Below are 14,735 nucleotides of genomic sequence, written 5' to 3' on the forward strand. Positions count from 1 at the left end.
ATCCTCCATCCCAGGGGATCCGGGCAGGGATGGCAGAGCCAGGCTGGGATCCATCCCAGGGGATCCGGGCAGGGATGGCAGAGCCAGGCTGGGATCCATCCCAGGGGATCCGGGCAGGGATGGCAGAGCCAGGCTGAAGGAATTCCTGAAGGAATGCCCTCACCTTACTGTGGGACCCGGCAGGGTTCAGTTCCCTGCCCTGAGGGCTGATGTCCCATTACAGGGCAGGATTAAAAAATTCCAGACACACCCGCCAGTAACAAACACGGAGGGCTCCTACCTGAGGCGGCTCCGCGGCAGGTCCAGGCGAGCAGGGGCTCTGAGGGAACCGAGGTCCAGGCGGCCGAGCCCTGCCGGGCTCACCCAGGGCAGCCCGAGCTGGAGCAGGGCCCGGGGGGCTCTGGGGCACCCGGGGGGCTCTGGGGCACCCGGGGGGCTCCTGCCGCGGGGAGGGGCTGAGGGGCCTGGGGGCAGGGGACGGGCACCCCACCTCGGCCCCGCCCTTCCAGAACATTCCCTGCCCGCCCCTCAGCGCCCCGCCCCTTCCAGAACATTCTGTGGCCCCGCCCCTTCCAGAACATTCCCCCGCCCCTTCCAGAACATTCTGTGGCCCTGCTCCCTTGAGGGGCAGCGGGTCCTCCGTGCCCTGGGGCTCCTCCAGCCCCACGGGGTGAGCGGGTGGCTGTGCCCCAGCACCGAGGGACCCTGCTCAGGGGTGACACCTGCCTGGGCTGGGGACTCCACAGGGAGATCCGGGACTGCCTGCGGAAAGGGGAGGGGAAGGGACTCTGCTCGTCACTTCGCACTCCCACCCCAGAGAGGAGGAGAGGGAAGGACCCTCCGTTAGCCCCCGGGGAGGGTGTGTGCTCAGTGACGGGGTTACTGGTACAGGTAAGCCCAGGTGTGGGAGGCTCTGCCAAGCAGAGTTAACCTCCAGAGCAGGTTAACCTGCTCCCTGTGCTGGGGTCAGCCCGGGGCAGGAGCAACGCACCCGGAGCCACTGTCCTTGGAGCAGTGTGGGCTGGGAATGTCCGAGAGAAACTCTGGGCTGGGAATGTCCGAGAGAAACTGGTTTAGGCAGGTGTTATCCCAGCACTCCACTGTGTGCACACTTGTGCCCTGTGTAAACACCCCTAAACTGGATCACAGGCATTAAAGGAATATAAACATGAGTCCAGAGCAGTTTCCAGGATGCCCCACACAGATCCCGGGACAGACGGACAGAGACTCGTCCCTAATTGATTTACTCAAAGAGCTGTCAGGGGGAACAGGGAAAGCCACAGAGGCCGTGGGGCAAACCTGGCACCCAGCTCTGCAGCAACAGCAACTCCAACATTTCTGCTTGGCTTTTGTAGATAAAACAAGGAATAATAAATGAAACAGTACAGATCATCTTAGATCACAGAAAACACCATCCCACCAGCAGGTAAAAATAGAAATAGGCTTGGAAAAGGTGCCCACCCTAAAGGTGAGCAGGGCCCTTTGATCTTGGAGAACTAGATCTCAGGGATGGGATAGAATTCATTAGGGACAGTTGTTATGCCCCAAAGCCATCACACTGTAACAATACTGGAATGTCCTACAGCCTGACACGGTGACAGAACCGAAGCTATGGCCTCTCTTCAGTAGTGTAGCACCAGAGCTCTGCAGGAAATCTGAATACACGTGGTTTTCTTCTCATCACTCACCAGCATCCGAGAGAAAAAACCCAGCACCCAAACACTTGTTTTGTTTTTCAAGAATTAAAGACCCCAAACCTTTTGTTGCAGCTCTGACAGCCCTGCACATGTGGGGAGCTTCACATGGTACAGCTCCATTGCCCAGCCACCCCAGTGGGCTGTCCCAGGGTGGTTACAAAAGGTCACTTTGCAGGGCACTCCGTGGGCTTCCAACAGTGTGGGGGATGCATAATTTCTTGGAATAATCCTCTTTTTATTACTCTACAAAACTGGCAGGAACTTTCCCTTTGTACACAGCGAGTCAGTCTGACAATACTGAAGCCAGCCTAGAAAGTTATTTTGTTTTGCTCTGCCAAATCAGATCTTTCTGCTCTCAAAAATCAGGTAAAGCTAAACCAGATTGTAGTGTTTATATTTTAGCTCTGTAACATTTTAATTGGAAACATTCGATTTCCAGTGTTGTGAGACACCCAAAGAGCCACTTGGGCCAACAGGATCTCTCAGAACGTTTCCCTCCAGGCCTGGTAAATGAGCTGAGAGGTGAAAACATGGACATGGTTTCTATGGAGTCTCTGCTGGCCCTGTGTCAGTCAGAGCTGGGATCAGTCAGGGTGGGCTCAGTCTTAGAAACCCAGGAACTGGTCCTGAAAAGGAGATAATGAGGTGTCTGCTCACACAGCCCACCTGCACAGGTGAGCTGGAGGGGATGTTCTCACCTGGCAGTGACTGACAGTGATGCTGGAGGTCCTCACTTGCTGCAGGGATTGGGAATCTCCAGCTCTCCAAGAGACTGCAGGGTTTGTCCCCTCTCTTCCAGGACACCTGATGAAACAGCATCCCCCCTGTGCCCTCAGGTCATTTGCAGGTGAAGCAACTCGGTGTTGAGACAATTCCCAAAGGGAATGTCACACTTGAGTGCTGTTGCTGAGGCTGCTGGAGCGGCCAAGGAATGTTCACGGCTGCGCTACAGACAAATATGTTTGTGTTTCCATTCCTAAAGGACAACAGACAGTGCCCACAGATGGAGACAGGATGTCTGACTGATGTGCCTTCCTCACATTCTCAAACTTATACAAATTGTGTAAGCAGGAGCCAAAAAAATAGCTTCTCTCTCTGTTTAACCCTACCAGGGGTCATTAAGGTTTTTTTCACATTCCCTTAAACATTCATCTTGCTGGGATCTCCCAGACATGCCTCCCACAGTCAGTTCTCTGCTTTAACTGGGGATTGAATTATTAATGATTTTGTCTTCTGAGAACTGCAACTCTTCAGTATAAAACCCTTCATGCTCAAAAGCTCAATGCTGTCTGTGAAAATGCAGCAGCTCAGATCATCTGATGATTATTTCTGATTTAAATGGCAAAGTCGCTGGAAGTTCTCAAGGCACATTATCCATGAGGGGAATATAATTATCTCCAATTATAATTAAAAAAGACAAACCCCCCAAGTACAAGACAATCAGGGGGCCAGAGTGAGCCTGAGCCATGATTCCAGGCACACTCAGCTGTACAACAGCCTTCCCAACCCTAAAAAAGCCTGAGGTTTTCTGTTCGAAGGACGTACATATTTCTGTTTCATAACAATAGATTCCAATAGATCTTCCCCATAATAAGGCTAAAAATACTTCCCCAGGCCCCATGAGAAATTAACCCTTGCCTGTTTCTAACAAGTTTGAAGCTCCTTAGCTATTTTAAAAGTTTGCTATTCAGCAGGCAGGCAGGTGTCCACCTACACAGGACTCCAAAACCACTCGCCCCATTACAAACCATTTGGAAACTGGGAAATTGGTTTGGTGACTCTTCCTAAAGCTCTAATTAGCATGTGAAACACTGTGGATAAAAAGCGTACACCATGTTTACAGTGTTGATATTAAAAATAACTCATTTTATACTTATTTTAGCCATTAGAAATCTCAGTTGAACTTCCAGGTTCTTCTAATCAACATCCCTGTAAATTCTTCTGTCCTGTAAGACAAAGCAAATTCCATTTGAAAGGTGGCAGTGCCAAGCAAGGGAAGCAGAGGTGGCTGTGGCACGTGCCAGTCACTTACTGCCATCAGGAGAAGACAATGTAAACCATGAGGGCACATCCCAGGAGCCAGCCAAGTGCCAGGAGCACAGGGACAACCAGGTGGGACAGCGGGGCTGGGGCTGCAAGGGAGGAGAGGGGCCACGTTACACAGGCAGGGAATTATCCCAACACATCAAACCAGGAGCGTCCCAGCCTGCCTGACCATCCGTGTGCCTGGACCTGCAGGAAGGGGACACTGAATTCCCACCCCCCAAAGGATGGTGGCAGTGGCTGCACTGAGGGGACACTGAATTCCCACCCCCCAAAGGATGGTGGCAGTGGCTGCACAGCAGAGATTCCCAGCTCGCCTCCCTGCCCACTGCATCCCTCTCGTGTCCTGTCCCCACAGCCACACAGGGAGCTCAGGTTGAGGTGATTAACCACTGCAAGGCTGTTTCCTCCTTTCCAGCAGGAAAATACCACAGGAGTGTCCAATGTGGAAACTCTCACAGCTGGGCCAGCCACAAACAAGGGGTGAGTTGCCCACTAGTCCTAGAACAAGGAGCCCAGTGCAGGTGATGGTTCTCCACGGAGCACATGGAAAGCAGGACTGGCTTTATATAAATATATTTCTGTACAACATCAGAATTTTAAAGACTCTTCTATCAGTTTCCTGCAAATAGCAGTCTCTTGCCAGAAAGCAGAATCCTATTACTTACCAACATATTACAACCTCTTAGAGCAGATCTCTCTGCAGTTAATACATTTCCAGGTTTTTGAAGGGATTAATAAATTATGCAAAACTATTCACAGCACCTTGCACAGTTTAGATCAAGCAGGCAGACTTAGAGGGATGCTTAATAATTAAGGATTGCCACATTGCTCTTTTAAAGCTGTGCACAACAGACCTCTCTCCACGACACTGCACGGTGTGTCTGCCAGAGGGAGAGAGCACAGAGAGAAAATCTGCATGTGCTGCCATGAAAATACTAAACAGATAAACAACCACAACAGCAAAGATAAAATCCTGCTCTGAAACTGGGAGTCCTTTTGCCACAGGGGAGTTTAATTTAAACTCCCTTACCTGTTTAATTTAAAGACTGTTATGGCTTTGACACTGTGCAAGGTAAAGCTGCTTCTCCAGGAATCATTTCTCTTTATTTGCCATTTTTCTAAAGGTCTAATTACAGCCCCAGGGCTGGATCCTGCCGGGTGCACAGGGCAGTTCTGTCAGAGCTCTGCTCGTGCTGCTGTGTCTGCTGACTATGGGAGTCTGCCATGTGAGACCCAGGTTAAACCAGTGTTGGTGTAATTTCTGTGGATACCAATGAAAACAGCATTCAGCATCCTGTTGTACCTCAGCAGAAATTCACTCTCCTCCTCAGATACCAGAGTAAATGGTGCAGAACCTAGCAGATAAGTCTTTAGAAACTTTTAACATAGCTATGAAGATGGATTAAAAAGTTCCTTTTACAAGGACAAGTGTTACCTGAAGATCTGTGCACAGCAAACACCACAGATACACTTACAGCTGGGAGTTTAAGTGAAGTAAATAAAAAATGACAATGGATACAAAATGCATTTTTATAAGCTGCCTTTTCTCCTTGGAGACACTGAGGTGTGCTTACAATAGAAAGCTCATTATTAAAATTTCATTTTGCTCTGTCACTCAAGCTTTGTGGGGTTAAAATCTAAATTATTCTACGTTCACCCAGAACTGCACTCAGAGCTCAGCTACACACAGATATCAAAAATGCTGTCAAACAGATCTCATTTTACACAGTTCTGTTCTATTGTGTTCACTAACCTGAAATTACAGCTACAAAACACTAAAGAAAAAACTGGTGGGATTTAGAAATACAGGAGGAAGACAAGCTACTTTTAACTCACTGCTGTTAATAGAATTAGCTTTTAAACTGGTAACTTAACATAAAATACATAGTGTTTCAACAAGAATACAAGTAGCTGAGTATTGTCACATTTTAAACTGGTAACTGTTACTGCAAAGTAAAATACACAGTGTTTCAACAAGAATACAAATAGCTGAGTATTTTCACACTACATTGCTCAGGTTTATTCATTTTAATATATTGTTACATTCACATTTCACAGTGCACCTTACCTGGTTCTGCCATTCCCCCTCTGCTGGTTTAATGGCAGGTTTAAGGTTTGTCTCTGCAGTTGTTCTGGGAGCCTTGGGATGCTTTAAATAGAGCGATATTTGGAATGTGCTGCAGCTGCCTGGCTCACTCGTGCCAGGGTTTGGCTCTATGCATTCAATTGTCTAAAAAGGCAGGAATTCAGGGGATTCAGGGTTACCTCTGCCTGGTCCTCCAGCTGCACATCTGTCCCCGAGCAAAGTGAATAAAGGGAGCTCAGTTTTTGAAGGGGGAGAGAAACAAGGGTGAAAAGTGCTTTGTGGTCTCTTTATAGCCATGAAACACCACATGGTAAGTTCAGATAATATTTATGACCATCCACATATTTAGAGCGTGACAGGGACCCAGTTCTTAATCCCCCACATCTCCTCTCATCCCTCTCCTATCAAAATCCAAGCCAAGCCCTACTCAGATACTTCTGCAGTTATTAGTTCTTTCCTAAGCAGCACCAGGAATCTCATTCTGCACAAAGCACAGAGGCACATTTAGCTCTCTCCCCCTGAACGGGTACAGGGTGCAACCACAGGTTTTCAGCATTCCTGGGGGAAGTGGAAAACAAAATTCCAGGAAGGAATATTCCTAAAAAAATCTGAGAATTATTTTGTCCTAAACAGGATAAATTATTGCAAACTGTCTCTAATTCAAAGGAGAAAAAAACATGGAGACAAGTGCCAGATCTGAGCCAAAAGCACAAACTGCACAGCAGGTCATGTCACAGCAAAGGGGAGCTGCGTGTGAAGATCCCTCAGAGTGATCCTGGGTTTCACCAATAAGCAGGAAAAAGTGTTCAGGGGAAATGAACCAAGTGTGCAGAACGCTCAGAGGAACAGCACACATGCCCTGATCCAAAGGCTTTCCTTCAGGAATGGGAGGAGACTTTCTCTAACATTCACCAAGCTTATACATAATCCCATCTCAGACCTGTGCCTGGAGAGTAAATGAATCAGGGATTCTTCCTGTGTTTCTGAACTGGAAAAGGACAGAAACGGCTGCTCCAAAGCCATTCCAGGTAACAGGTGCAAGGATGATTTCGAGAGATCTAATCTGGATGTTCATATAGTTGAGAGGAATTTCTTGTGGGCTCCCAGAAGACAGGACAGTGCTCAGAAACACATTAAGCAGATCTAAAAGAGATTATCGCTTTCTTATCTGCTCGTTGATTAAAAATTAAATACTTTACACTAAAGAAATCAATTATCACCTCTATTCAGAATTGCTTCCCCTCATACAATGGCTGTGGGATCACATCTTCCTTGGAGTCTCTATAACCAGCCCAAAGAACAGTGTCTCAGGAACACTCTGACATCCACAGAGGGGAGCAGCACTGAGCTCTGGCCACACTGTGCTGAGCAGTTGTTTTACATCAGAGACAAATTCAGCCCTGCAGAGATGGTTTATTGCACACTATAAACACTCCCTGGGCTTTGGAGCCCGGAGGGAATTCTAAGATGATGATTCCAGAACAAGAACTGAAGCCAAGTCATGTCACCTAAGGAAGTTTTCATCAATGGCACACAATCACAGACTGGTTTGGGTTGGAAGGACCTTAAAGTCCATCCAGTCCCACCCCCTGCCACGGGCAGGGACACCTTCCACTAGCCCAGGTTGCTCCAGACCCCATCCAACCCGGCCTTGATATACCTCCATGTCTCTACAGCTGTTTTCTGCCACTTCTCTGCATTTTTGAGCAAGACAGTTCTCTTTAAAAACTGCTTGTCTTTCCCCAAACACCACGTAGGGAAGGTGATTTCATTCCTGCTTACCCAAAATAAAACTCAGGGCTATAAAGCACTTTATTATGCCGTGCACAATTCAGCCTATCACAACAGTCTGAGACACAAGAACAAACTGTGAGCTTTGCTGTCTTGGTCTGGCTTTGCTATAGAGCAAATCTTTTTGGATAAGATCCAATTAACTGCAAAAAGAAATATGACTCTGTGCAATATATTTATTGAGAAAGCCATCTCTGATACAGTGACTTCCTTGGCTGCACAGCTGTTCCCATAAGAATCCTATCTGGTTTGGTTCTGCTGATTATATATATCCATCTGATCTCATGGAAATAATTTCCACCAGGAACCATGTATTCCTGACAAGACCACCTGATCTTCAGGGCTTGGGATCTTTCCAGGCCCAGTTGCCACAAGCAAGGGCAGCGAGTCATTGCTGCTCTGCCCAGCTCTGGGCACTGCTGCCCCAGCTCAGCTGCACCCACAGCCAGTGCTGTCCTGCACGTCCTGAGCAGGGCATCAAGGGCATCAAAGCTGTAACTGCAGCAAAGAACAGAGTAACAATACAGATATTATTTTAAACAACACATCTTCTGATTGGAACTGAGGAATGGACTGCACAATCCTACAATAGAGCTCAGTACAACAGATAAAAAAAAAAAGCAGGGGGACAGTCTCAAAATATAAAAAAAAACAACAAGGAGAGGACACAAGGTTTAAGAAAAAACTCAGATTGATCTGTGGCAAAACACATCTACTGCTTTGCTGCTGAACAACAATACACAGGAAAAACAATTCCCTCATTTCTATTTGTGTTTCAAATTACGTGATAATTTCTGTATGTTCTTCCCTCTGAGCTTGTGCTGGGACACTGAGATACTCCATGTCCAGAGTTAGATGGGGAGTTGGGTTTGGGAATTAGATCTCTTTTTTAGCCCCCAGCTCACTGAGGTGCTCAGATTGGTCTCACTTCGGGAACCTTTGGAGCAGCCTCCTTGACTTCATTTCCATTAAGTGCTCGAGGCTGGGGATCACTTCAAATGCTTTATATGTCTCAGTGCTTTAAGTGAATGAGGGCCAAAGTCAGGAGGAGGAACTGAGGCAGCAGGGCTGCAAGGCTTCCCGGGAGAGAAGCAGCTTTAAGGGGAAAAACCAGTGCTGATGTTTTAGAAAATATTCCATTCTCTTCTTCGGAACCACGTGGGTTCTGCCAGAAGGGAAAACAAACAGCCCAGCTGCATTCCTTGGCTGGCAGGTTCAAAGTCTGCTCTGCCCAGTGGAGCTGCACACGGCGCCGGCCCTGGGGAGCCCAAAAACCCTCTGCAGGTGTCTGAGCTGTGCCAAAGCTCTGGGGAAGGGCTGGAGGGAACAACATCCCTGCTGCCTTCCAGGCATCCCACCTCAGAAGCCAAAGTGCTTCATTGCACTGATCACTATCTTTGGCTGTTCCCTCAGCCCACAGAGGAGCTGTGGGAGCCTGGAGCCTTCCTTTGGGAGACTGAACCATCCTGTCTGAGCTGTTTAACCTCGGGAGACTGAGCCATCCTGTCCCAGCCCTTCAGCCCTGCGAGACTGAGCCATCCTGTCCCAGCCCTTCAACTGCTCCTGCCCCAAAACTGCCAGGGAGGGAGGAGCTGGGGAGCTGTCAGTGCTCCTCCATCAGCCAGGGACCCTCAGCATCTGCCTTGGAGCATGGAGGGGACCATGGAGTGCTAATGGAACTCTTAAGGCTGGAAAAGACCTCTACAATCAAGTTCAACTGTCACAGGAAGTTAACATGCAATGAGGTGATTAAAGCCAGAGTCCAATCCTAAAGAAAATGGGAACAATCCAGCCAACAGTGGCAGAAATGTGACCCAGAGCCCTTGAACAGGCAGGATGGTTATGTAGGAGCTTCCCTGTGGGATAATCCAACCCTGGGCCATGCAGCCAACAGGGCCATTGAACCACGTTGTTGGGAATGGGTTTTCCTGTAACATCACCGGGCACAGATCTCCCATGAGAACCCTCAGCATTGCCCCTGCCCTGTGCTCACACACAGAACCCTCAGCATTGCCCCTGCCCTGTGCTCACACACAGAACCCTCAGCATTGCCCCTGCCCTGTGCCCACAGAACCCTCAGCATTGCCCCTGCCCTGTGCTCACACACAGAACCCTCAGCATTGCCCCTGCCCTGTGCCCACACACAGAACCCTCAGCATTGCCCCTGCCCTGTGCCCACACACAGAACCCTCAGCATTGCCCCTGCCCTGTGCCCACACACAGGGGCTGTCAGGCAGCACAGGCTCAGCTGGGTGGGGTTGGAGCTGCCCCCAAACCCCTCGGGGTGCAGTCGGCAGCTCTGCTCTCCCCTCCCCAGTCGGTGCCTCTCTCGGGCAATATTAAGGAAAGCTTTGGCTGTAAATGATCCCACAGCACCTCACTGAGAGGCAGAACTTCCCCTTCTGCACCAGAGACAGGTTTCCACATGGAATGCTGGGAGCACAGCCCAGAGAGCAAATATCAACTGCATGGAAACAACCCCATGGATGCATTTCCTGGGCTCTTTCTGCTGGATCCCAGTGATTTAGAGCCTGATGTTTGGGAGGGAACTGTCAGAACCTCACTGACACACCACCCACTCTGCAAAGCCAGTTGGCCATTTTTGGTGTTAAAATAGCCAGTATGTTGAGAGCACATCCCAATCTTCTTCATTTCACCAGTACCCAGACATTAAATATTAGAAAGCTGAATTTCTGTCTTCGTTACTGTACTTGTAACCCCTGGAAATCTGCACACAATGCAGCAGGCTGGCAAAGCAGGGCTTTGTTTTACAAGTTCTACATGAGCCATATAAATAGCTGCAGGCTAAACTGCTGCAGAGGACAGGAGGGGGACAGACCAACTCATCTTCACAGAGGGAATGCTCCAAGTAATAAAATCTTTACAGCTCTGTAATATTGGTATTAATTTTTAAATCACATTTCTTTCTTTCAGTTGAGTTTTTTCCTTACCCCTGATTTACTAGCAAATCAAAAGCCACATTTATATGCCTTGAATTGTTTTATGACTTTGCCATATGCTCCTGTGACATGCAGACTAACATGGGAGAATATTAGATTTTTGCTTTCAAGAAATAGGTTTATGTGTGGAAAACTTGTCTAATGAAATGCATTTTATTACTCACACCAATCTTAGCACTTGAAAGCTCCCTTAGAAATTGCCAGGCATTACTTCTACTCACATTTACATCATGAAAACAAAGGCTGATTTATTTGATAACTGTGCAACTGAAGACCTGAAAAAATCCATGTATTAAGCTACTAAATATTTAATTCCACAGACTGTTTCCCAGGGCTTGGGGTCTGCACGTCATTTCTCTTGGCAGAGAGAAGTACCACTCACTGAGTGCTGAGATACCTGCTAAAAACCAGCTGCAAATATGATGGAGGAACTGCTCTATCGTGTCCCCCTCGACATGTGCCACAGCACTGCTGGACTGGTTCCCCACTGCTGTCTAAAAATAACGACGGCGTGGGGCTGCCCTTGTACAGCTCCATTCCACGGCAGCTGAGCGATGGCAAATCCACCCTGGCTGGCACAGGGGAGCTGTGGGGAGGCATCTGCCTGGCACAGAACTGACGGGCAGAGCCCAGGGGATCTCCAGCACGGAGCTGGAGGTGACTGCAAGGTGACTGCAGCAGGAGCAGCCTGCTGAGCCCCGGCACAGCCCAGCCCAGGGCAGCACGGGGAGCCAAGCATTTGGAACTGCACGTTTTTGGAGTCAGAGCAGCTCTGGAGCCACAGCTGACCCAGCACCACTCACCTTCCCCTGAGCTGGACTGACACTGAACCCCCAGAGCTGCCAGGCCCAGGGTCAGCCACAGGACAAGGTTCAGATATTTCAAATAAAAACTTCACCCATTTCTTCCTCTCCAGTGATTATTACTGTGGAAGGACACTCAGCCCACCACACCCCACAAATCCCCAGGCATTTATGATTTGAGAACTGGCAGCTTTCTGGAGGATGTGTGTTATGATTTATATATTACTGCAACCAGTTGGTGTGCCTTTGCTGTCACAGCTGAAGGAAAATTGGCATCTTCTTCAGAATTTAAAGGCATTTAGTATGTCACTTGGATCCCAACTTCTGGACCAAGTTAAAACTCAAGTCTTACCCTGCTGCACTTCTGCTGTGAAAGGCAAAGCTTCCTTCAGAGGGTGGCTGAGGGGGGCAGGCAGCAGAACAGGAAGCAGGAGCAACATGGGACACTCCAACAAAGATTTTACCAGGATGGACCTGGGCACAGAGATGGGAACAGTTGGATATTGGATCACAATTTTGGTTGTTTCTTTGTTCTAGTTCCTGAAAAACAAGGGACTGAACTGCTCAGCTGGGATGTGTGTCCCAGTTCTTGGTCCAGCCCTAAATTTCCTGGTTGAAAACAACTCAGAGTGAAGATGCTGCATTCCCAAACAACCTCTGGCCTGTGTGATTTCAGCTCATGTGCTGGACAAAGCCAGTCATGGGCAGAAAACATCTTTATTTGATCTTCCTGTGTCCTCTGAAAGAACATCAGCTCGTGCCAGCAAGGAACACAATGGCAAAACACTAACTGGCTAAGGAAAAAAGAAGTTCATTACCATAAGTTGTGAAAGACTTTCTAAAATACCATGTTTACCTAAGACTGAACTCATTTATTTCTTGATTTGCCCATTCCAGTTGACCACAAACACCGGATAAAACGGAGCAAGATGATTTCAATGTCCTCTTATGAACAAAAGGAAGCATTTCTTAAAAATCTTTTAGTCTACATTTTCATAAATTCATGGAATGGTTAAGGTTGGAAAAGACCTTTAAAATCATCAAGTCCAACCATCAGCCCAGCACCACCATGTATGAGAAAACTACAGCTCAGCTGGGTGTCAGCCAGCCCTGGAACCTGTGCCCTGAAGTCTCCACTGCAAACTGCACCTTCCCCACAGAAACACCCACAGATACCCTGCTCTTCTCTGCCCCTGTCAGCACTCCCTGCTCTTCAAAACCAGCAGAAGTAAGGCTGGGACAAACTTCAAGCACAGAAGAAAACAACTTGTGATAAATCAGAGCCCCACTCGGGTCAGCAGAGATCCCCCAGAGCGTCCCAGAGGACTCAGCCCTGTGCACACACATCTGCAAGGGGCAGAGAGCTCTGCACTCTCCACACTCACCACTCCAAGGGCCACCTGCATCCCTGTGGCCTCGGTGCCAGGCCTGGCACTGTCCTCCTCAGGGGACTGGCTCGGGCAGCCACTCAAGCCATCCTCTTCCTGCCTTCCCAGGCAGCTCTGGCATCAGCTTCCCTGATCCTGTACCTCCGTGGGGATGAGCTCTCCTTTTGCAGTCCATCTACCTGAGGGAGAACATGAGAGGGATCTTTGTTCCTTTCCTTTTCTAGAGCTTATATATTCCTTTTTAAAATGAACCCTCTGGGGTTTTCTGGGGGAAAAAAGCATTTTTAAAATGACAAATCACTTAATTCAAAAAAGCTTTGCAAGCCTTGAAAAGTCATTAAGATATCACCGAGTTTTATCTGACCAGAAATAAAGTTCTCAAAAGCATTAAAAATGGACATTTTCATGCACAGATTAAAAAATTATCTAATTTGTAACAATAGAGGCAGCTTTAGGAGCAAGATATGGCTGCAACCACCGAGCCCTTCAGCAAAGGTGTGTGAGGGAGAGCAGCTCCTCCACTGGTGCTGCAGTTCCCTCTGGTGACAGCCAGAGCAAACTCCTGTTTCCAGGGAGCCAGGATGCTTCACAGGATGCTCTGCTGCACCAGCCCTGGGGCACGGGGTCTGTATGCACAGAGAAGGGGTGGGGTTGGTTTTTTAAAGAAGCTAAATATGCTGTATTTAAAGCATTCCACAGGAAAGGGACATTTCGTGTTCCAGGGCTCTGGAAAGGCTCGTTTCTCACCCTGGGGTGTCTTTGTCCCTGTTCACATGAACCCCACAACAGTGACAGGAAATGAAGCACCTGAACCCCCCTGCCCTCAGCCTGGGGAACCTCTGGGCACTGCCAGGGACACTCCACAGTGACCCAGCCCGGGCACTTTGGCTGCTGTTCAGACCACACAAGGAGCAATATTTACAGGCAGGAATATGGATTTTGCTGTTTGTCTGACATTAATTCTCCCTGCCTTTCTCATTTCTGTAGGCTCTTCACTGAGAATGTATTTTGCCACAAACTAAGCTCCCAGAACTGACTGGTTTTTGATTTTGGAAGCTGGTTCATGGAATGGTTTGGGTTGGAAGGGACCTTAAAGCCCACCCAGTCTCATCTCCTGCCATGGGCAGGGGCACCTTCCACTATCCCAGGTTGCTCCAAGCCCAGGCTGGCCTTGGTCACTCCCAGGGAGTGTTACTGACTCCCAGACAGGTGTTGAATCACAAACCAGGAGACAACACAGTCTGATCAGCCGGGTCCACACTCCTGAAACCCGGGCACCACCACAGGCTGGGCTGTGTCCTCAGCAGGAGCCACAAACTCACCAACCCCATCCCCCCTGTACCCAGGGCACACAGAACTCCTGGGATTTGTCACTGCTCAGCTTGGACTGAACTTTGGGCCTCAGCAAATCACCCAACTCCTGCAGGACCTGAGGAGTGGGAACCTCTCCTGGAATCTCTCCTGCTCTGGCAGGGGTGGCTGCCAGCAGATGGCAATCCCTTCCCACAGTCCTGGGCAGCCAGGCCAGAGTCTGTCTCAGTGTCTAGAAAAAAAGTCATCTGAATGATTAAAAATAAAAAAAAAAATAAATATTTCTACAATTAATTATATTCCATAATGTTTCCATAGGAGAAATTATTTTGTCCTGGATTTCTGGATGCAAACCTCTCCCCTTGGGATACAGAGCCTACAGACAGAAAACAAAGAGCCAGCTCTCCCTTCCTCTCTCTCCCACCTCAGGGATGTGTCACAGTCACAGACACCAGAAAATAATTCATAATAATCACACTGTGAGAAAAGATCAACACTGGGAAAAGAGCACTTTCTGCAACAGCTCTGCCTTGGAAAACATTTCCATGATCCACATTTCTGCTACACCTCTTCTCTTAACCCCTCCCTGGTTTTTAGGGAGCAAGGAATAAACGACTGAACTCACCTGCATTTCCTCAAAGAATCAACGTGTT

The 14,735-nt window shown here is 48.4% G+C and overlaps 2 protein-coding genes and 1 long non-coding RNA gene across 14 annotated transcripts in view; all 3 read right to left on the reverse strand.

The window, feature by feature from the left end:
• The window catches only part of LOC127468661 (uncharacterized), a 41,644-nt gene extending 41,230 nt beyond the window's left edge, over positions 1 to 414 (reverse strand). The window contains exon 1 of the long non-coding RNA XR_007903639.1: positions 281 to 414. This is a non-coding gene — a long non-coding RNA (uncharacterized LOC127468661). The remainder of the gene's footprint in view (positions 1 to 280) is intronic.
• Positions 415 to 3,528: 3,114 nt separating this feature from the next.
• On the reverse strand, positions 3,529 to 11,865 carry STRIT1 (small transmembrane regulator of ion transport 1). Of its 3 annotated transcripts, XM_051782018.1 has the most exons (4): positions 6,009 to 6,239; positions 5,812 to 5,892; positions 3,730 to 3,829; positions 3,529 to 3,643 (listed from the first exon to the last, which is right to left on the reverse strand). In XM_051782018.1, exons 2-3 carry the CDS (start codon positions 5,822 to 5,824, stop codon positions 3,735 to 3,737), a joined length of 108 nt encoding a protein of 35 aa, XP_051637978.1. In that variant the 5' UTR covers positions 5,825 to 5,892; positions 6,009 to 6,239; the 3' UTR covers positions 3,529 to 3,643; positions 3,730 to 3,734. The 3 variants fall into 3 exon arrangements, with proteins under 3 accessions (XP_051637978.1, XP_051637977.1, XP_051637979.1); XM_051782017.1 differs by lacking the exons at positions 5,812 to 5,892; positions 6,009 to 6,239 and adding an exon at positions 11,736 to 11,865; XM_051782019.1 differs by lacking the exon at positions 6,009 to 6,239 and having other exon boundaries at positions 5,812 to 5,935.
• Positions 3,529 to 14,735, reverse strand: part of PLCH1 (phospholipase C eta 1) — a 91,027-nt gene continuing 79,820 nt past the window's right edge. For 8 of the 10 annotated variants that reach the window (XM_051781975.1, XM_051781977.1, XM_051781982.1 and 5 more), the window contains 2 exons: positions 3,730 to 3,829; positions 3,529 to 3,643 (listed from right to left, as the gene is read on the reverse strand). The gene's annotated coding sequence lies outside the window, so the exon portion shown is untranslated. Of the gene's footprint in view, positions 3,644 to 3,729; positions 3,830 to 12,885; positions 12,951 to 14,735 lie in introns of those variants that run through there. The other 2 variants (XM_051781979.1, XM_051781974.1) reach the window with 1 other exon arrangement.

This window comes from Manacus candei, unplaced genomic scaffold (assembly GCF_025592945.1).
Source record: "Manacus candei isolate 608988 ecotype Guabito, Panama unplaced genomic scaffold, ASM2559294v1 h1tg000015l, whole genome shotgun sequence".
NCBI classification, from domain to species: domain Eukaryota; kingdom Metazoa; phylum Chordata; class Aves; order Passeriformes; family Pipridae; genus Manacus; species Manacus candei.

What these genes read in the sequence shown, in the direction of transcription:
- STRIT1 (XM_051782017.1), bottom strand. Translation starts at nt 11,823, where the DNA reads ATGTTGCTCCTGCTTCCTGTTCTGCTGCCTGCCCCCCTCAGCCACCCT. An exon ending in CACAGCAGAAGTGCAGCAGG is followed by an intron (nt 3,830 to 11,735) that starts GTAAGACTTGAG and finishes CCTCCCTTGCAG; the next exon opens with CCCCAGCCCCGCTGTCCCAC.